Source organism: Mustela lutreola, chromosome 4 (assembly GCF_030435805.1).
Source record: "Mustela lutreola isolate mMusLut2 chromosome 4, mMusLut2.pri, whole genome shotgun sequence".
NCBI lineage: Eukaryota > Metazoa > Chordata > Mammalia > Carnivora > Mustelidae > Mustela > Mustela lutreola.
This window is the reverse complement of record NC_081293.1, coordinates 79502473-79524995: the sequence shown is the minus strand read 5'-3', so window position 1 is coordinate 79524995 and position 22523 is coordinate 79502473. Positions and strand designations below refer to the sequence as shown.

The window sequence follows — 22523 nt, the reverse complement described above, 5'->3', positions numbered from 1 at the left end:
TTTAGATGAATGTGAAGAAGTAGAACATCAGTGCCAAAAGACTATTCAGCAACTGGAAACCATACTGGGAGAGCCGCTCCAGAGCTACTTCTAAACCTTGGGCTTTTGGTGTTTCTTTTTCTTCCTCTGTTGAGAGGTCAGATTTTTTATATTTTTATTTTTGGGTGTTTGGTACCATATTACTTTTGGTACCCTGACCCCTATACGGACTTCTTTATAAAACTCCTGCCTGGTTTGTGCTCCCATAGAGCCTTTCCCACCCCCTGTACAGAATGGCCTTGAGAGTAAATGGTACCCGGTGTTTGTTTGCAGTCTGTGTTTGTTTAAACATTTGTTGGAGTCTTTTCTGATTGAAGTTATTGATACTATGGCTGTGTGTAAGTTGGGCACTCAGAGTTAGACAGTAAAACCTTAACTCTTTCTAGAAAGGGAGTCCTGTGTACATGTGTGCATGTTGTGATCTCACTTATGGTAGCTCTTCAAGACAAGGACACGCACTCAGCAGCGCTTTGGACTGGAAGCTACTTGGAATACTTTTCATTTTGGGTACATGACATGTCAGCCCTAATTTTTGTGTGTGTGGCCACAAAGGGAATTAGTTTTGGAATACATTTCCCACTTAGGACTAGGATTGTCGTCTTTACCCTTCAGTCTTTGGGGTGCCACAGCAGTGGGCTGTGGAGGCAGGGCCCAGAAACACTAGGTGGCATGGCTCTTCCGGGATTAGAAGTGATCGCATTTCCACCGGTGGTGATCCAAGAATTACTTGTATGAGAAAGTATCATTTGTTTCAAAGCTTTGAAGTTTTCTAATCTCTGATTGTCATGTGAAGCAAAGGCTTAAAAAAATAAAACCTGCCTTTATTCAAGGCATTTTATTTACTTATGCCTTTTTAAAAAAATTTAAAGCATCTAAGAACTTCCCATAGAATGTTTAGTTTGAAAGCCTCTGTTATAGAAATTTAGTGAGGAACTGAGACAGAGAAGTAAAAGGCTAAACTGCAGCTTCAGAGATGTGGCTTGGGAGAACTGGGCACTCCCAGCTAAGAAATGTCTTGGTAATAAGATTAATTCGTAAGTGCTAACAGCTTCTTTTAAAAATACTGATTTTTTTTTTTTTCCTGTCACAGAACTTGTCTTATGGCTTAATAATACCTTCATGTGTAACAAAACAGCAAGCATAAGTATGGTTAGGTATTAGTGAAAACAATATATGTGGGCTTTTTTCTCTGAATGGCCTACAGTCTGCATGTCTTAGTCATGCCCTCTGATGTTCTTTTTAAAGGGGGAAAAAAAAAACAAAACCCTGGGGGATTCCTTCTACAACTTTCGCAGTGAAAGTTTGACAAGAGGCAACATAATTAACATGAATAGAAAAGAATTAAGTGTCAGAAACTTCTACCCTGAGTACGTCTAAAAAAAAAATCAGATTGCTAGTTTTAGTCTTTTTGGTATATGGGTACAATTTCTAACCAAAACCTGTAACGAAAATATTTCTAAATGCTGGCAGCATATTCAGCCCAGGAACTTAACATGATAAAATGATCAAACTGATTCAGCTTTTTTACCTCCTTACTCCCAAGCCTTTGAAATTTCCTGTAACAAGATCTGACCTGTAAGAACTGTACAAAGAACTTCTGACAACTCACTTCAAAGAATAGAAAAAATTACAGAAATGCAATAATTTAACCTGCTGATACAAGTCTGATTTTAATCACTTACAGTGGAACAGTGTTTTGATCTCTGTCGCTAATGATGAGGGACTAAGCTTTAGAGCAGAAGAAAGGCAGGGTTCGTTTGCTCAGGGGCAAGCAAGATTGTTACACCCCCTCTCTGCCCCAATGGTCTCTGTGTATTTTACCTTCTGATAGTGCCTATTTTATCAACAGTCATGATATCTAATCTTGACTTTGTTTTGCTAAAGTCCTATCCCTTAAATTTTCTGTTGGGGTATGTGCAGACCTTGGACTCATCCTGAATTCAGGTACACTAAGCATTTACTGACAGAGACATCATTGGCCTTGAGACTGACATCAAGTTAATTTTAATATGATTGGTTTTGTTTTGCTGCATTTTTTGCCTTAATCTTTGTGCCGTGTTCAGATTCTGTAGTGTTAAATTATTTGGCAATGCTTACAGCTAGTAAAGCTAGGTATTTATCATGCCAAAGGAAACTGTGAGATGGAAGGCAACATCAGTCCTTTCCATTATGGGATGTGATTGAACTTTAGGTATGAAAGTGATCGCTGGAGAAGTAGAGTTTCAGAAGTTAGTTTATGTAGGTGACTTCACAGCTGAGTAATTATCTCTGGTTACTTTATGTGACTAATGCCTGTGGGAAAAGCAATGGCATGATGTCAGAGCTCAGAAGATTCTGAACCTGAAAACAGGGAATATTGCGCTCCACTGTATACTTCTGGCCCCACACAGTACTGACAGAAAATAAGTACTCCCTGTATGTCAGCTTCTGTACCAACAGATACTTACTGAATGTGAAGATTTAAAAAAGAAGAGGCCAGGGTGGGAGAGAGAATAGAAAGACCTGAATAATGACTGTACGTTGCTGTTGCCTCAAATTTCCTTATTCTGTGCTAGACAAAGCCACACTGTGTGGCAAGGACTGAGAACGCCTAGTAGGACTTCACGTTATACAAGCTCATCTTAATATATATATATACAAATATAACAGATGCATTTTAACAAGGCCAGTGTTACATAAGTCATTTTGTATTTCAGTTTTTGTAGCAAGCATATCAGCTACCAGCTCCTTACTTCCAGTAAGTGAATATCTCCATCAATTTCCAGTGTGTCAATATCGCTAAGCTCTTTAAATCTGTGTTTGTACTCCAGGCTGTGTACACCATTTACCGCAACCTTGAATTCTCTAGCGTCACAATAAATTATCATCTGGAAGGAAAGTACACACAACATTAGTGGCTCTCCTTGGGTTTGCTTTATACCGATATTCTCCCAGCCTGCTGCTGTTAAACTTCAGTGTCTTAGAAGTTCTTTGGTAGTCGCACCTTCTGCTTTGTCCCACTCAGGGAACTGAGTATGCTTGGAGCTTCACACTGTGCCTATGGCCTGAGGCCTTCCTTCCCTCAGCACATTACCTCTGCTGTCCCTTTTCCTGCCTGTTGTCCCCCCTCTCCTGCCAGTGTTCAGGTGCTGTAATGACGCAGGAAACTGCCGCCATATTGGCACTCACAGAGAAGTGGATTCCAGCTTACAGTTGAAAACCAGGGGACCTGGATTGGGACTTTTCTGCCTTAAACTCTAGGGTCTTAGACAAATCTTATAATCAAAAACCAAGTTTTTGCACTCTATAGGATTGCACAGCTGCCTCGTGGCCCTGAATTCCCTCCCAGTTCAGCACCTCTTGGTCTCCATTTGTTTCCCAAAAGCTCAGGCTTCTGTGAATCCACGGAGGAATTCGCATTCTGACAAAGATTCAGTTCCGATTCGTGACTAGTGTGAGTCTTTCAGAGATGTCTTTGCCTAAAACTCAAAACAGTGAAAACCAAAAGAAACTCCAATCCCTTTAATTCAACTTTACATCTAAAATTCCTATTTCTGATAAGACATTCCTGCTGCCAATCAGCCACAATTCTGCCATTTGTTCTCCACTCCCGCTAAAAGGACCCGTGCGGTGAACCTGCACTATGTTCTCCCAACTGTGACTTCCCTCTGTCAAGGCTTCAGCAGAGCTGAAAGGAGCAGCCCTGCTGCTAACCCGGCTCCATCCCCAGGGGCCAGGCTGAGGCAAAACCTAAATCTGCAAAGAAGCAAAGAGTGTATTTATTCTTTTGTTCTGACTAGTACAAAGGTACCTTTGACAAAATCTCAACAGAAAACACAGTTTCGTGCCTGGAAGGGGCAGTGGGAAGAGTCTATCAGTCACCACATGGTACCAGAGCAGGTGGCACACCGCTGCCTTACCGACCGTCAGGACAAGTCTGTGGCCCAGGGAACACACTGCCGCTACACAAGTACGTAACACACAAAAGAGACCCAGAACCTCCAAGACAACATGGAACAACAAAATCCCTCACAACCATTGGATGTTCTAGAACAGCTCATACCTACGTGATTTGATGATTTAAAAAAAAAAAAAAAATTTACAGAACTAAAATTTTTTTTAAAGACTGTAGTTAGAGTGAATTTTAAACAATGAGGAACAGAAGATACTGGTTAAAATCAAACTAATGGTATAATGGAATAATCGAGAATCTTAAAAAAGGCAGGCATTTGAAGCAGAGAAAAACCGATCACTATAGATAATTAACAGTGATCTAAGAGGAGCGTATTTACTGTTCTTGAGATACAGAACAAAAGGAAAAAATGATTATTTAAAAGAATTCTTGGGACTCCTGGGTGGCTCAGTTGGTTAAGCAGCTGCTTTCGGCTCAGGTCATGATCCCAGCGTCCTGGGATTGAGTCCCACATCGGGCTCCTTGCTCGGCAGGGAGCCTGCTTCTCCCTCTGTCTCTGCCTGCCATTCTGTCTGCCTGTGCTCGCTCTCTCCCCCCCCCCTCTCTCTGATAAATAAATAAAAATATAGGGACGCCTGGGTGGCTCAGTTGGTTGGACGACTGCCTTCGGCTCAGGTCATGATCCTGGAGTCCCGGGATCGAGTCCCGCATCGGACTCCCAGCTCCATGGGGAGTCTGCTTCTCTCTCTGACCTTCTCCTCGTTCATGCTCTCTCTCACTGTTTCTCTCTCAAGTAAATAAATAAAATCTTTAAAAATAAATAAATAAATAAATAAATAAATAAATAAATAAAAATATTAAAAAAAAAAAAAAGAAAGAATTCTTGTCCTTTTCCATTTTATTACAGAACCAAACTTGGGGTCAGTTCAAAGAACAAGTAATGTCACTGGTTTCCTGTCACCAACCCCAGGGGTCCACTTCCTCTGGAGCAGTCACCTCTGTGTCCTTCCAGTGAGCCCCCTGTTACCTTTTATACCTGGACTTCTGCCAAGAAAACCCCTGTACTACACGCCCCCCCATCTTGTTCAAATCATCCCCTCAATCTGGAAAAGCCACCTTTCACTTCACCCTCCTACATCGTTCTGAATTCCAAACCAATATCCACACCTTCCAGGGAACCTCCTACAACTACTTCACATTGGCACAGCACGTACCAGGAACTTACGAATACATATGAATGTCTGATTGCCATCTATTCAGCCTTAATGTTCCTTCTGTTAACTACTACTTTTGATGAGTCCTTAAGAACTCCGTGTAATGGTCCAGAGCATGTGACTGTGTGTAGGATGTAGAAGCATGACCTAAATCAGTGACCGTGAATGACTATGTAAGGCAGTGCTTCACCTAAGCTGGTGAGCGGACCTATCCAGCCACCCAGCATCCACGTCTCATCTGCTTAGCATCCAGAAGCATTTTGGGAAAGGCTGTTTGACCATAATATTCACACACTTGGGGGACTCAGGACCGTATGTCTTCAAGTTCTAAGGGTCTAAACCTCTTTTTCCTCGAATATATACGAACAGGACTAACCTGGAAGAAAGGACTGCCACCTAAAGCTACATATAACCAAGATGGCAGGTGACAGAGCAGACAATTTCATGGTTCCTGTGTCCTCAGGTTCACTTAGCATTAGCCTAAATCTGTCTTGAGGCACAAGGCTCCTGTTAAAATTCCTACAAACTAATATGGCACCACATAGTAATAATTCCAATGCAAACAATGTGCTATTCTACTTGCTATGCCATTTATGCCAATCAAAATACTATATTTTGAATGCCTTTTATATGCACAGTCTCCAAATAAAAGCTAAATGCAATCTCCACATGGACTTGATTTTAAAAGACCATTTATCCTATCCCTCCTCCCAGGATTCTTTGCCCTGGCCCATAACGTAATCTTACCTCAAAGTACATCCCAGGACTAAATGGGAAACAGGTAATATTTCTCTCTTCTTCTCCCCAGGCCTCGTGAAGAAAAGAGTTTCTTACAAATGCTTTAATATTGAGGCGTGGGTTCAAGTGAAGAGCAATATCCTTTGATTTTCCCGATACAAGGTTAACATTAAAGCTTTTGAGAGAATAAAGAAAATTAACCAGTAGTCAGCAGTGCTCTTCCTACAATTTTAACAATCAGAACTGAGCTCTCTTCACAACTACACAAAATGTGTGCACACACAGACTCAGGAATGCGGATGAAGGTAGAGTTTTAAATTCGGAGTTAGCATTCCACTGATGTAAATATGCTCTTTGCAAAATAAAAACCTAAAAAACTTGAACATTAGAGTTGAGGCCACAGATCTGGGTGGGAGGCAACTGAAGGGTTGCCGAAATGCTTGCTTCAGGCTGCAGCCCTCTCAAGTACTGTTCTCGGTCAACGTTTACAGTTGTTCTGTTCTTCAGTCTATTGCTTTCTAGGAAATAGGGGATTTCAAGCTTTAGAATGTCTCTAGAAAAGGTTCTTCAGAAATTCTACCAAGTCACATGACGTAAGGGGCCCGAACAAGTGGAGCGGACCTCCCAGCTGCCCTCAAGTCTTCAAGGCATGGGTGGGCTTCCCGGACAAAAATGCCACCCTCCTGTGTGGCCACAAAAAGCCTAGCTCAAAACACTAGCCTTCAGTCCCTGATTCTGCCACCAGCTCGTTAGCAGTCTTGGTGGCAGCCTGACCTCCCGCTGCTTCGACAGCCTCACCTTTGTGGTGAGGATCAGGACACTAGGCCCGCGCCAGTCTCCCAAGACTGTTAGGGGAAGAAGGCAGGAAGAGACGTGTGTGGAAAGTGTTCGCACTCATCCTGGTAACTGGTACTGACCCTTTGGCAGTTTTATTCACTTCTCCTTTAATGAAGACGGTTCGTCCAGGGCCCATTGAGGAGTTCAGCCTCGCAGTGAACGGCAGAGTCTGAAGAGAAACCACAGTGAGCACTAGAAGGCCTGCAGAAAGCGACCTCATGGGAGAAAACTGAAGACACGGGGCCATGGTTAAAGGCCTTGCCCCTGTAAGCCCCAGCGGTCAGCACCGCCTGGCTCACAGCCAACTCTCAAGGAAAGCGTCTCAGAGGAGGCAATGAATAAACGTGAAGTGGGGCCTGAAATCCCTCGTGTGAGTCAAACACACTCTGAGAAAGTTGCCTACGCTCGGGGCCTGCAGCCGTGCTTCACGTTCTGCCTGAGGGAAGCGGCCCAGGTGGGAGCATTACAGAAACACACACTCAGCCCAGAGATACGATGCCCAGTGGACTCTACTCTGTCCAGGGTCCGCGCAGAAAGGCAGAGTGGCTGCTCGGGGCTTCTGCTGAGGGCAGAAGTTACACATTACCAGCTAATTCAAACTTAATCGGTTATACAAAATTAAGAAAATTTTTGGTTCTTCAAACCTTTGACAAACAGCTGGTAGGTAGTATTTTGGCGCAAGTCAAAGTGTGATGGGCAGTCGAACCTTTGCTCTTGGTGTAGACAGTTCTGGGTACGATTTTAGAAATGTCTCCTCTATTACTAGGCTGTTGGGGAAAGAGTTCTGCAGTAAGGTGGGGAAGGAATGAAGCTGTCTTCTAAGGTTTAAACTATTCATGTCCTGGGCGATTTTAGAAAATGTTCCCTGTTATAACCTGGGCAGTAATACTTACATAATGTGGCGTGTCGGACTTCAGTACCTATTGGAAGAGAAAGTCAAAGTGAAGACATTTGGAAGGGAAAAATGCATTTACTAACGTGAGCAGTCAGCGCCGATTGCTTACAATGGCCAGAGCCAGTGCTTCCTGACGGTGTGGTGTGGAGCTGTGAGCAACTGGCTGCTCAGGCTGGGGGTACAGCTTCATGGCCCTGGTCATCTGAAGCCTGTATCATGCATAGATTACTTTTTTGTAGGACTACACGTGAACTTCAGACATAATTTACTTGTTCTTTCCAAGGTGCTCCCAAGATGCTGAGCTACTGTATTCCATCTATTAGGTCACAGGTTCCGAGACCATTAAGGTATCGCTTTGTCCATTAATAACAAAGACTGTACTTGTTCCTACCAGTGAGAAGATACATGTGGGAGTTCATGTGCCAAAGCACTGTGTTTAGTACTTATAAATACTGTGACAGTTCTCTCCCACAGTTAAGAGTGAGAGGGGTTTTTTTGTTTTGTTTTGTTTTGTGTTGTTTTTCATAAGAATGGCAGCTAGTGGGCAGATGCACTGAGAGCTCAAGCATCTGCACAACTAACAGGGCCTGGGACAGAAGGAAAAGCTTTAATTTTCAAATGCTTACTTCAAGCCTATTAATATTAAAAATAATTTTTTGCATTAAAAACATAATTTTTAAAAACTCAGCCTACCACCTGATTTACATGGTAACTAAAAGAACATTTTCAAACTGGTAGTTCATTAAAAGATGTAATATTTACATTTTCTTTACTTATCTCTGTCAGTTCCAGAGTAGATGCTTGGGTACTTCTGAAATCCTGAAGATAAGATTAATTTTTAACATCCATCAGAATTCTAAATACAACCCTCCCTGACATATCAAAAACAATTATAAATAGTACTAAACATGAAAATATGCTTGAAAATTACAATCCAAAAATGTACTTAACGTAAGGGTCCTCCCCCCACCCCCCCAATCAGACTGGCAAGCATTACAGAGACTAAGAATGAGCATCTAGAAGAATGTGGGCGAGCGGGCATGGCTGCCGAGACTGTAACATTCCTGGAAAGCTTTCTGGAGGGTGAGCTCGCCAGCCCTCCAGCTGCTATCAGTTGTAACTTAAAATGCAAATACCTTTGACTCAGACTTTCTACTTCTAGGAACTTATCTTTGACAAATCCTCCATTATATTCCTGTGTCAAGGAATTTGCCCCTGTTAAAAAGGGTTTTTGTTTTGTTTTGTAGTCACTGTTTTGGGTTTTGTTGTTGTCAGAGCCATACAAGAATTGAGATCCTACAGACACTGAAGCCCTGGCCCAGACATAGCAAACTACCAGTCTGAAAGATTCACTTCCAAGAAATTAATACACTAATGACGGAAACATTTACAGAATTTTTACCTTAACAGAAGACACTAAAGATATTTCCTACCGTTTCATCAGAAGACATCAGCGAAGAAGAGCCCAGCGGTGGAAGGGTACTCACCGAGCTGAAGCTATAACCAACTGAGTGGATATTCACTTTGCCATAAATGCCCAGAGTGTCTACTTTCCCTGGGCTAATCCTGTGGGCATAGAGCAGTATGTGTTTCCCATTTACAGCCACCTACATGGACAGAGAAGACAGCACAGCACCCCCAGAAAAAAAAAAAAGAACAAAAAAACCAATTAATACATTTATTAATGCATCCAAATTTAAATCATGTTTACTTGGGTTTAGTGTCTTCTCTCACAGGTCTGTACATTCCATGTCTGACCAAACTGACTGGAAGCATCCATAATATTAGCAATGTTTCTTAACTTCCTCTGAGGAACAACCATGGACCCTCCCCGTCCACCGACAAATTACGCATTCATGAATACAGATGTGCATACGCATGTGTGTCCCCGTGCATTTACATGAGACACTGGGCTTCAAAGTCGCCCGATCCCCTCGTCCTGCAAGCCTGCCACCCCGCCCGCTGTCCTAGAGGACCACACTCTAAGGAAGACACCCTGCACACCACAGGCGCTCAGTAAATCTTGTGTCTGCTGAATGAACACACATGGGCCAGCTACTCAGTTCAGCTTCAATTCCTACTGTAAGTGGGAAAAGGCTCACCCTCAAGGCAAGGGCTGCTGCTGGGAGGAGACCAGAAAGTCACTCCCGAGCATCCTGCAGCACCAGGCCTGCCAGCAGGGACCCACACCACTCGGCTCCCCGGCCCTCCCTCCCAGACAGGGAATGTCAGGAGAACACAGGCCATATGCAGACCATTCCCCGACCTCCAGGAGCTTAAAATCCCACTGGTTGGGTAAAAGAAAACCAGAAGAAGGCACCGCAGCACAGGAAGGAGTGTGTTTTGTTTTGTTTTTTTAAAGATTTTGTCAGAGAGAGAGAGGGAGAGCGAGCGAGCACAGGCAGACAGAATGGCAGGCAGAGACAGAGGGAGAAGCAGGCTCCCTGCCGAGCAAGGAGCCGATGTGGGACTCGATCCCAGGATGCTGGGATCATGACCTGAGCCGAAGACAGCTGCTTAACCAACTGAGCCACCCAGGCGTCCCAGGAAGGAGTGTTTTAAAGAAAGTTGTAGACACAAGTGCTCAGAAAGCCAGGCAAGGGAGGGATAAATGGCAACTGGGCGATTCAGGGGCGTTGTCTTGGGAGCACATCCTGAAGGACAGAAAGGACCAGCACCAGAGATGGGGAATCTTCCCTCAAAGGCGAGCGGATCTCAGGTCTGGGAGGTTCGAGGCTCCATGGGGCTTGCGGGCCAGTGCGCGCTGTCCAAAGCCTCCAGGGCCACCTTCTGCCTTACCCCTACATGCTAGTACGGGCAGGGTCTTTACCACTTGGAGCCAGCACTGATATTTACTATGCGTAGGACTTCTACGAACTCCTCTGCATCTAAAATCTCATGATCCTAAAGAACTTGTGGTGAGACTTAACTCTGATTCCCTATTCATCTGTGAGTTCCCGATGCCCCACATTTGGGTCACGGTGATCACGGTTTACTATCCCAGTTAGAGGATGCTGTGCTGATTTGGATCTAAGCTCAGTCATGCTAGCAGAAATAGGATCGAATAAAAAGGCCTGGCTGCCCTGGACACATATTCCAATGAAACACCAAAGGCAGACACAGGTGTGCCCCAGCTCACATTCAGGTACTCCCCTGGCCCGTGCTTTCGAGCCAAAGGCTGGAGATGCTTTTTTTCTCGGAGTTAAAATAACAAAGGATGAGTTCATGGACGTGCAGAGCTGCCCTGGGCGCTTATGGTCATTAATGAGGATTCCACCTTCTTTCTCCAAAACCTACCTGGAATTTATCTTTCAACACCATAATCACAATTTCAAAAGATTTTTCTTTTTTGAAAGGCACATCGTAGGTGATCTCTTCCCATCCCCATTTTTCATTTTTCAGAGTATTGCACACGATGCAGTCAGACCACTTGAAGCGCGGATTGAAATGAAAGGCCACGTCGGCACGCGGCTTCACGCTGCTCCCGCACTGCAGATCGACCTGGAACCTGCGAGAGCAAGGAGCAAAGGGCCGTGTGGGAGCCCAGAAGGAGGCTGCAGGGGAAAGCCCAGCAAGCACAAAACTCCAGCCTCAGAGACCCAGGACTGATCGTCTTCACTCACCCAGGTGGCCTAAATACCTTCTTACAGAATCTTCCTTTCCTTCCTCAGTGCAGAGCCCTGGGCTGGGGCTGGGGCCCTGTCTACGCAGAGCAAGAGCCCACGTTTTTCCAGCCTCCCTGGAAGGCAGGTGCCCTCCGGTACCGGAGGTTCTACTAAGGTGCAGATGCTCAGGGAAGACTCCTGAGAATGGCCCCAGTCAGCCGGCATCTGTCTTTTGTCCACTCCCCTCCCTTGCCCACTCCCCCCAAACCCCACAGGCACCCACCCAGCTACCCAAAACGTGGTGTGAGGGCTAGGTTTCTAGCTGCCACTAACCATGAGAAAAAGGACCCAACCCAAGGGACAGCAGAACCGTGAGCTGGGAGAGGCCTGCTTCTCTAGATTCTACAGAATTCCCTAGAAACATGTGGGCTATCTTCTTCAGACCTTTCACTTCTTTCTTAAACCGCTGTCATCCGTGCCTCAGAGCTGGCCCAGCTCGAACTCAAGACAGCCTCATCCAGTTTGTATCAGAGCAAACAACTCTGACAAAACATCAGACAACTCGCCCAGAGGGAATCCTAAGCAATGCTGTGGGAGCGTTACACTGCAACTTGACCTTGTCCCTGGGGTCTGACCACGATTCCCATTGCTAACTAGATCTCTAGTACTTTACAGCAATAAAATGAAACATCCAAGTAAACTTTATCTCAGCCGCTCATTCCCATCTCCTCAGCACCTGGGCTGTTGATGAAAGCAAAACCAGGCCTCAAAGTACCAAAACAGTCTCCCCACAAAAAGTTCAATCTTGTTCCTTTTTCATCTAACATGATGGCTTTACCTGTCCGAATCACAGGGAACATGCCCACGTATTACAATCAAAGTTCCAGGCTCCAACTGCCCAGGAATGGTTCCAACATAGGGGATTACCTAGGAAAAAATAATTTTAACAAGTGGATGTTTACAGAAAACAAAGACTACATTTTTGAAAGGATGCATGTAAATCTCAGAATCTAGCATTTTCCAAGTCACTATTCAAACAGGATAGTGACAGGATCTGAAACATCTTGGAGTTCTTTAGAGAAAGACACAGCTGGAAGTTCATAGAACTTTTTATTTGGCTGGGGGTTTTGTGAAATAAAATGTCTACTTAATAGGATAATTCTGCTAACATAAGAAACAACTTGCTGGAAGTTCTCTCCCCCTCCCCTTCCCCTAAAGTTCCACTAATGATCTGAACGTGGAACTGAGACCATGCAAGGCCCCAAGCCCATGTTGATGGAGGCAGCAACATTCATTTACTGCCTGGGGAGGGGGCTCCAAACATAGTCCCTTTTCCACACCTGGGATCTGAGTGTCTAATCTTCCCTGCCAGGCTTCCAGACTCTTGCTGGCAATCAGAACCATGTGATCTTAGGATGCCTACGGTCTCTCAAGGCCTAGAACCCGCCTGGCCTGGCCTGGTCCAGTCTGCAGACTTAGGTTGTAACACAGTATCCAGGTCTTTGCCTGCCCCCTAATCACCTGGAATTCACCCTTTCTGTCTGGGTTGGGACACACTATCAGATCTTGTCACTCCCTTTCCCCAGAGCGGACTCCACCATCCTCCCCACCCACTGGCTGAATTTCCTGCATCACGACCATTGCCCCTTCTACTCAGGGACATCTGAGCAAGACAAGCAGGCCAGACGCCATCATGCCCTACACCAAGCTCACTCCAGTTATGATAAAAATGCTCAAGTCTATCCACGGCAGCCCTAATCATCAAGAAATAAGACCTAAAATGAGAGGGCACATAAAAGTAGTTGTAGAGGGGCACCTGGGTGGCTCAGTGGGTTGGGCCTCTGCCTTCGGCTCAGGTCATGGTCCCAGGGTCTTGGGATCGAGCCCCCACATTGGGCTCTCTGCTCGGCGGGGAGCCTGCCTTCCCCTCACTCTCTGCCTGCCTCTCTGCCTACTTGTGACCTCTCTCTGTGTCAAATAAATAAATAAATAAAATCTTAGAAAAAACAAAAAACAAAAAAAAGGTAGTTGTAGATTGGTTGCTCCTAAACAGAAAATCCCAGCTCAAGGGCCATCTCCTCCATCAAGCTTTTTTCAGACTCCATGGGCCAACAGACTTAACCCCTCTCCAATGATCCCTCACAGCACATGAGACGCTGCCTCAATTTTAAGCTGCACAGGGCAGACCTCAGTCGGCACCTTTAGGCGCCCACAACTGGGGTCAGGAGATGATCAGCGGTTACATGGTGAGGAGTGAGTGCTCGTCAGCCCAGAAACTGGATTCCGGCAAGCCACACATTTGCCGTGGAGCGGCAGCTGAGCGGCGGCAGCTCAACGAGTGTGCTGCTGCCTTGACCAGTGAGCCGAGTGATGGCCGAGCATAGCAGGAAATGACTGAAGCCAGCTGTCACCTAGTGTCGTGATAACTGCTGAGAGCAAGGTGGGTGGGAGGAACAGAGCCTATCACACCAGAAAACACAAGACACGCACAGGAGGCTACTGCCACACACCAGAGTTGCTGGGTTTTGCGTGGAGAGGATACGGAAGGAATTACACTTCCACACTGATCTGGGCCACGGCCATTTCCAGGAATAGCCAGCAGCACCCTTCGCAGGGTGAACCTCTTAATCAACTGAACAGTCTTCATGACTTCGAATTTTATATACATTTCAACTGTATTTATGCAGAAGGATGCAAAAAGGTTAGGGATATAAATATTAGTGAGAAAAAAGCCTGTAGAACTAGACACAGTATGATCTTAATTAAGTAATGATAAACATAAAAATAAAAAACCACTGTAATGAAAGAATGTTAACAACAGTTTTCTTAAGGAATGGGATCTTAATTTTCTTCATGTATTTTTATATTTTGCAGATCTCTATGATAAGCATTTTTATATATATATATTTTTAAAGATTTTATTAACTTGTTTGACAGAGATCACAAATAGGGAGAGAGGCAGACAGAGAGGAGGAAGCAGGCTCCCCACCGAGAAGAGATCCCAATGTAGGGCTCGATCCCAGGACCCTGAGATCATGACCTGAGCTGAAGGCAGAGGCTTAACCCACTGAGCCACCCAGGTGCCCCCATTTATATTTTTATAACAAGTTTTTATTCTATATTTAACTTAAGGTTTGGAAACTTTTTGAGACCAGTAATCTATTCCCGTCACTGCTAATAAGTTCTCCCCAGTTGTTAATAAATTGTTCCAGTCTGAGAAAAAACAGTGCTGAACACCTTCGCCATCTGCTGTTTCAGCTGTCTGCATGAACACTTTCTACATAGGAAAGTGCCCTCCACGGTGTCAGTCATACTCAGGTGACTGGGGCGGTGTGAGTGACACAAAAGGCTCTGCAGCCCACTCCTTGAACTCAGCACTCTGCAGAAAGGGAGAAGGGTATTGTTTTGCAGGCAAATGTCAGGCTTCGGATGTTTCATGAATAATTTATGTAAAAAAATTAAAAGCCAGTTCTGATCACACTGGAGACAATACTGTAAGCCGAAGCCATACTTGGGTTTAGTGTTACCTGCCGGAACGTCCTAGCTGTCTCATCCTGCTCTACCTGTTGTAGGATTACTTCCGTGATGTCTGCTACCCACAAAGGCCTAGGCGGCGGCTGCAGCTAAAAGAAGTACGTGATTCCTGTCCGGGAGGAGCTTATAACGCAGCTGGGGAAAAGTCGGAGCCCCGTGGAAATGGGATACTCTGGCTGTTCAGAATCACAGTCTTCTCCCGTATCTGGAAGATCCTCCCTCAACCTCATCCAGACTGCAGGGAAGGGCAAGGGCATGGGATGAATCCCCGTCACTTGGGACTGCCAGAACCTCCCCAGACGGGAAGTCAGAACCAGGGCAAGAAGCCAGAATCAGAGTGCTGGTTTGGCAGGTGGGTGGCAGCGCTCCCTGGGGTCGGAGGCACAGCTGGTCCAGGTGGAGCTGCCAGTGCAAGGGGACCATCTTGGGGGAAGAGGGGTAACAGTTGTACAGCACGACTTTGCGAGTTGTCTGTGACTCTGTAGTTGCCAAGTGTGGTTCTTCAGTCCTGCTAGAGATTCTCAGAACTATTGGGTGTCAGTGAATAATGCCTTTTCTGCTCAGACTGGCTCCTGTGCTTGCAGCTGCAAGCTTGAAGCTCAACACCTTCAAATATAGGGCAGAAGAGGCCAAATCGGTGCTCCAGGTTGCCCAAATACAGTTTCTAAGGAGGTGTGATATGAGCTGGCATTTAGGAGGGGAAAGCCATTTCAGGAAGACATGCTCATCTACAAAAGCAAAGAGGCAGGAAAAGATGAAACAGATCTGGCAGACATAGGCAGTAAGGGGATAGTACAGAATGCCTGGGTGGCTCGGTTGAATGTCTGCCTTTGGCTCAGGTCATGATCCCAAGGTCCTGGGATAGAGTCCCAGGTTCCTTACTCAGCAAAGAGCCTGCTGTTCTCTCTGCCCACTGCTTCGCCTGCTTGTGCTCGCTCTCTACTCTGACAAATAAAATCTTTGAAAAAATTAAATGGGGGTGGGGGAGAGTTCAAGACAGAGGGTCAGACTGCAGAATGAGATCATGAAAGCAGGGCTTGGGGATGCAGTCCAGTTGGGAACAGCACAGTGGAGCATTGGGCATTCACGGGGAGAGTGGCTACTTTAGGGAGCCGGAGATAAGGATAAGCGAGGCTGATGGCAGCAGACATGGGGAGACGGAGGGAGGAAGAGACACACACAAGAACTACTTCCAAGGGAACGATCTACAGAGGGCCACCATCTAACATGGTAAAACTGAGGAGGAAACCAATTTCAGAAGGAAGAGGAGTATCATTTTGAACACGTCTAGTGTGACGGGTTGGGAGAACAGCTAAGAGCACATACACCGAAAGGAATAGCGGATACAAGGACCACACGGGATTTGAGAGGCCAGGACTCATGCTCTGAGTCCAAGAAGAGAGGGTTACTGAAGGTATCAAGGCATGAAACCTAAGAGAATGGAAAAGCTGGGGCAAAGGTTTATAAAATGGTTTGTAAACTGAGGGACTATGCAGAAGGGAGTTCACAGACTGCCAGCGCTGCAAGGCCTCCTGACGAGGTTGGCCCTGGCTGGGGTCTAGGGACTTGGATCTGGGGAGCGCACCCACCACCCACACGGCTAAGGGTGGTGTCCTGTACTTAAACTGCAAGCCATGTGCAAGCTTCTCCGGTGGGAGGCATTTCACATGCACAGCTTGTTGCTGGGGGGTTTCAGTGGGTCCAGGGGAGCCCACTGGGGGAGGGCCTGCAGAACCTCGCACCTGGTTTCCCCTGGACTTCGCCCCAGGTGCCTTTCCCTTAGTGATGTTGCTCTGTATCGTTTCGTGGTAATAAATCACAGCCGTGAGTAGGACTGTGCCAGTGAGTCATCACACCTGGGTGTGTGTGTCGGGGACCTCAATTGGGGGGATGGGAAGAGAAAGGAGAGAAAGCCAAGTCAGCTAGACACATCAAGGAGGTCAATTTCCAAAATTCTTAACATGGATAAATAAGGAAGGTTTTTGAAAAGATAACAAAGGGGGTATCATGCCCTTTGATCCAGTGATTCCACTTTTACAGACTGACCCTATAAAATTGAGGCATACACCAGGCTGTACCACACAGCACTGATGGTATTTTCATGGAATCATCACAAAAGCCAACAGTCCTTTAAAGAAAACTGGCTGAATAAGCGACAGTACACCCATACCACGGGCCAGTCGTGCAGCCAGGAAGATACGCGAGGCAGTGCCACATGTACTGAAATCTCCAAAACGCATTCACCGGGGAAGCAGCACACAGAGCAGTGTCTATGCAGGCACACTCGGAGAGACTGTGGCCTCAGCTTCCGGACCACTTCAGTAAAGTGCAGAGGGCAGTAAAGCTCTTTAGATATGCTGTTTTGTTTCCCAGTGGAGGAAGAAGTTATATTTACATGATACCACAGTCTATTAAGTGTGCAATGGCACTAAAAACAAAAAGTACTCTTAATTTAAAAATACTGCTACAGGGGCACCTGGGTGGCTCAGTGGCTTAAAGCCTCTGCCTTTGGCTCAGGTCATGATCCCAGGGTCCTGGGATCGAGCCCCGAGTTGGGCTCTCTGCTCAGCTCTCTGCTCTGCTTCTCCCTCTCTGCCTACTTGTGATCTCTGTCAAATAAATAAATAAAATCTTTAAAAAAAAAAAAACTTAAAAAATAAAAGTAAAAAATAAAAATACTGCTAACAAAATGCAAACCATCATCTGAGCTTTCAGCAGGTTGTAATCACTGATCGCTGGAATTGAAATGATAATAATGAAAAAGTCTGAAGTGTTCCAAGAATTTCCAACCTGTGACATAGACACGAAGAGAGCAAACACTGTTGGGAAAATGGTGCTGACAGGCCTGACGTGGGCCTGCCACAGACCCTCACTTTGCGAGAAGCACCACAAAACGAGGTCTATAGTGAAGAAACAGGATCAACAAAAGTGATACAACACACACTCTGGGAAATTCATGTGTATTCTCAGAAAAGATATTCAAAAAACTGGTAAATATGGTTGTCTTCAGGGAGGGGAACCAAGCACCAGGGCAGAAGGAAAATTTATGGCTTAATGTAACCCTTAAATACAGTTTGAATTTTTAAAAATGATTTACGCATACTATCATTAGATTTTAAAAATACTAATAAAAAAGGGAAAAGGGCGCCTGGGTGGCTCAGTGGGTTAGGCCGCTGCCTTCGGCTCAGGTCATGATCTCAGGGTCCTGGGATCGAGTCCCGCATCGGGCTCTCTGCTCAGCGGGGAGCCTGCTCCCCCCCCCCTCTCTCTCTGCCTGCCTCTATGCCTACTTGTGATCTCTCTCTGTCAAATAAATAAATAAAAAAAAAAAAAAAAAAAAAAAAAAGGGAAAAGCCACTGGGTTTGACATAAATGAAATTAAATTTGGAACACAGATTATCCTCAAACTATTCAGGGCTTGGCGGCATGTGGGGAGGCATAATTAAACAGCAGAAAGGCATGGAAAGAAATGGAAACCCGCAAAAGGGAAGCTGATTCGGGGAGGGAGACAGGAGTTTAGTTATAAACTGCTCAGTCCGGAAAGGCCGGCAGAGCATCTAAGAGCATTAGGTAAAAGGCCAGAACTGCTCACATACTGTGTACATACTCAGAAGGTCTAACAGTGATCAGTAAAGACAAAAAATGGAAAAGACAAGACTAGTAAAGACAAAGAGGAAATTAAGAGTTAAAAAAAAAAAAAAAAAAAAAGAGAGGGCAGAGCTGTGGTGAAGGAATGAAGACTGCAGAACCGATGCCGTCTCAGGACACTAGTCTGCAAGGGGAGAACAAGAAGGACATGGGGCTGGATGAGACCATGGAGGTTAAGATTTTACTCTTTTGGGGCGCCTGGGTGGCTCAGTGGGTTAAGCCTCTGCCTTCAGCTCAGGTCATGATTTCAGGGTCCTGGGACTGAGTCCCGCATCGGGCTCTCTGCTTAACAGCAAGCCTGCTTCCCCCACCCCCATGCCTGCCTCTCTGACTACTTGTGATCTCTGTCAAATAAATAAAATCTTAGAAAAAAAAACTATTAAAAAAAGATTTTACTCTTGTGTGTTTTAAGATTCAGTGGTAAGGCAGAAAGGGGGCTACTCAGAATACAAAGGAGAGAAGGTTAAATGTGGAAGCGAGGTTCCCAAGGAGACTGGAAGCGTGTTTTGGCACCAGGTGGAATGAATGTTAACCGCCAGTGTGAGTCACTGCTAAAGAGCATCTTAACCAGCTCACACTCGGTCACAGATTAAGAACTGCATAAACAGCAATCAGTGAAATGTATTAGGTATGAGAAAGCACACAGAACAGTTACACAGTGCACTCTGCTTTTGCCAAGAAGACAATGTGGACAGAATTTGCTGCCACAGTGGATGGAAACTTTAGAAACATTAAGAAAAATTAAAAGGCAGTAGTTTCTGTGTCTTCCTGATAAGTCAACGAACACATGCGTGTCCGCGCTGCTTAAGCTCTTCTCCCATCTGCAGCTAGCTGCCCTTCCACTGTTCAAAACACAACGGGTAAAAGAAATAGAGGCTGCCAAGTAACTTAGAGATTCTAAGTCAATCTATTAGGATACTGTACAACCTAGACTTAACAAGAACTATTTTCTTGCACTACAGTTATTTTGTTAGTGAGCGTAGCAGTGTGAGCACTTGGTGCTATGAATATTTCTTTAATAAGTTAAAGACGGAGCACAATGTCGTTTTTTTTTTTAAAGATTTACTTATTTTAGAGAGATTGAGAGACAGAAATAGAGAAAGGCATGGGGGAGGTTGGGGAGTAGGGAGAGAAAGAATCCCAAGCAAACTCTGCACCGAGCACAGAGCCCAACGCAGAGCTCGATCTCATGACCCTGAGATCACAACCTGAGCCAAAATCAAGAGTAGGACGTGTCGCCCCAGCAAAATGTCATTTTTGCTATTCAGGTCAATCTTTCTATCTCTACCCTTTTCTGCTTGTGAAAATAGACTACAAAACAGAAAAGCTTAAAAAAAAAAAAAGGAAAAGAAAGTATCTGCTAAAAATCTTTACTGTCGAGGAATGTGTCACCATAAACTACCTTCAGAGCAGCAGTGAGGCCACATGGACACCCTGGCTGTTTCCCGCCCTGGAGCAGCACTGTTTCTGGGCCCTTTGGCAGGAAATGAACGTCAGTGTACTCTTGTTTCGACCCTTCAGCTGAATGTGCTAAACCCAGAAATTACAGGAATCATTGGTGTGCTTATACCAGGGTGCACAGGGATCTTAGTCTAAAATATGGCTCTAAATTGCACTCCAATGAGGCACCTTCGTGCAGAAAGGGCAGTCACCAGACCATCCCTTCCGCCTCCTGGCAGGAGCCAGGACTGTACTCCGGGCACCCTTGTGGACAGCTTTTTTTTCTTTCTTTCTTTTTTTTTTTTTTTAATCTTTGCAGAAAGTCCATCTACAACCTTGAGATGTTGTTGCTGTTGTTTTTTAAGTAGGCTCCACGCCCAGCATGGAGCCCAGTGTGGGGCTTGAACTCACCACCCTGAGATCAAGACCTGAGCTGAGATCAAGACACTTAATCAACTGAACTACCTGGGCATCACCAACCTTGAGATATTTTTAACTTGAAGATACAGAAAATCATTTTAAATGTCTCAATGACTTCAAACTCGGTCTTCCTTTTTAAAGGACGCCTACAACTAAGGCTATTTCTTCTAAAATGGAACTTGCTTGAGTGCTGGTTGTCCCTGCTCTGCACAATGACATCAAAAACTGGATAAAAGAGAATTACAACTAGAAAGTAAGTAACAAAAAAAGGGGACCACAAACACTAATGAGACTGGCTTACCTGCTTCAAGGACTCACACCCTGTCTCTCTTGCCCACCAGTCTCCTAGGAGGATGGTTACAAAAGAAAAGCAGCAACTCTACTTCAGACCTAAATTCAGGATTCAGCTTCAGATATGTGGAAACCAGACATTTCTAAAGATTGTTGCCACCACATAAAACTAAAACAAGTTCATTACTTCCCAGGATGTTCCTGAAACTTCCAGCAATTGCAGTCACTGGGGCTCTTGGACCACAAGATCCTAATTATTCTCTTTCGCCATCTTCCCCCTAGCTTTTGACCTTTTCCCCATACAAGTACGAAACAGTATTTGAAAGGCAGAGGGAAAAGCTGAGATATTTACTTCTCAGAAACCAGGTCTAATGAAAAAAGAAAATTAAAAATTTGTAGAGCAATGAATCAATTTTCCTTTGAAAATTATGTCCTGTGACTATCTTCCCAAAACCACCAAAGTTGGCTTCCCTGCACTGTACCCCCATGCTCTCCATTCAGAACACGTCCTCACCACCCTGTATTGTCACCGTGACTTCGTCCTCCACTAGACTGAGCTCCACCACAGTCCCTGTCACAGTCCCTTTCCATATGTTTACTGAATTTGATGTTCTCTTCTCCCCAGCAATGGACAATTAGTATCCAATTGGATTTGCTCTAAATCCCGCCACAGATAAAAAGTATAGCAATCACTTACCGGGTTATAGATGATATTCTGCAGGTTTGTCAAGGACAACATCACTCTTTTCCACCTTAATGTTGGTTGAGGTCTCTCCTTTGTGTAGGACCTAAGACTTTAAGCAAGTTTCATTTAAAGGCTTCCCAGATTGAAACTGATGCTCTTGCCCTGTGTAAAATTAAAAGAAAGAAAAATTAGCATGCACTATTTTTCTTTTTAACCATTTTTAATTTAAATTACAAATTATTTTACTTATATCTACCAGATAATAGGATATTACAATCAAAGCTGTGACCCCAATTCTTTCATTGTATACATGCACACTAAATAATTTTGTTCTTGAGTGCACATGAAACCTTCTCCAAAACAGACCACATACTGGGTCACAATTCAGGGCTCAACTGATGCCAAAAGACTGAGATTATTCCCTGCATATTCTCAGATCACAATGATTTGAAACTGGAACTGAACCACAAGGAAAAGTTTGGAAGGAACTCAAACACCTGGAAGCTAAAGACCACCTTGCTTAAGAATGCTTGGATCAACCAGGAAAACAAAGGACTTAAACAATTCATGGAAACCAATGAGAATGAAGACCATTCGGTCCAAAACCTATGGGACACAGTAAAGGCAGTCCTAATGGAGAAATACATAGCCAGCCATCCAAGCCTCCCTTCAAAAAATTGAAAAATCCTGAATATACCACCTATCTCTACACCTTAAAGAACTGGAGAATCAACAACAAATTAAGCCAACTCCACACACAAGAATGGAAATAATCAAGATTAGAGCAGAGATCAGTGAGATAGAAACTAGAGAAATAGTAGAACACATCAATGAAACTAGAAGCTGGTTTTTTGAAAGAATCAATAAGATCGATAAACCATTGGCCACACTAATCCAAAAGAAAAGAGAGAAGACTCAAATTAATAAAATTATGAAAGAAAAGGGAGAGATCACAACTAACACCAAGGAAAGAGAAACATCATCAGAAATTATTATCAACAGTTATATGCCAATAAGTTAAGCAACTAGATGAAATGGATGCACTCCTGGAAAACTATAAACTTCCAAAATTGAACCAGGAAGAAATTGACAATCTGAATAGACCGACATCTAGTAACAAGATTGAAGCAGTGATCAAAAACCTCCCAAAAAACAAGAGCCGAGGACCTGATGGATTCCCTGGGGAATCCTACCAAACTTTCAAAGAAGAAATAACACCTATTCTCCTGAAGCTGTTTCAAAAAATGGAAGCAGAAGGAAAACTTCCAGACTTTGTATGAAGCCA

General features: G+C 44.6%; 2 protein-coding genes across 13 annotated transcripts in view; one reads left to right on the top strand and one right to left on the bottom strand.

Annotated features, from left to right (window-relative positions):
• HEATR1 (HEAT repeat containing 1) overlaps window positions 1-311 on the top strand; it is a 49334-nt gene extending 49023 nt beyond the window's left edge. Inside the window, exon 46 of the mRNA XM_059170313.1 lies at window positions 6-311. Coding sequence (XP_059026296.1) covers window positions 6-94 — 89 coding nt within the window. The 3' untranslated portion in view covers window positions 95-311. The remainder of the gene's footprint in view (window positions 1-5) is intronic.
• The window catches only part of LGALS8 (galectin 8), a 65621-nt gene that overhangs the window by 15548 nt on the left and 27550 nt on the right, over window positions 1-22523 (bottom strand). For 7 of the 12 annotated variants that reach the window (XM_059170320.1, XM_059170315.1, XM_059170317.1 and 4 more), the window contains 10 exons: window positions 21251-21400; window positions 12059-12147; window positions 10913-11123; window positions 9103-9222; window positions 8378-8434; window positions 7614-7640; window positions 7365-7487; window positions 6801-6889; window positions 5893-6058; window positions 2772-2906 (listed from right to left, as the gene is read on the bottom strand). In XM_059170320.1, the coding sequence (XP_059026303.1) occupies window positions 2772-2906; window positions 5893-6058; window positions 6801-6889; window positions 7365-7487; window positions 7614-7640; window positions 8378-8434; window positions 9103-9222; window positions 10913-11123; window positions 12059-12147; window positions 21251-21292 (1059 nt within the window). In that variant the 5' untranslated portion in view covers window positions 21293-21400. Of the gene's footprint in view, window positions 1-1683; window positions 2907-5892; window positions 6059-6800; window positions 6890-7364; window positions 7488-7613; window positions 7641-8377; window positions 8435-9102; window positions 9223-10912; window positions 11124-12058; window positions 12148-21250; window positions 21401-22523 lie in introns of those variants that run through there. The other 5 variants (XM_059170324.1, XM_059170323.1, XM_059170322.1 and 2 more) reach the window with 5 other exon arrangements.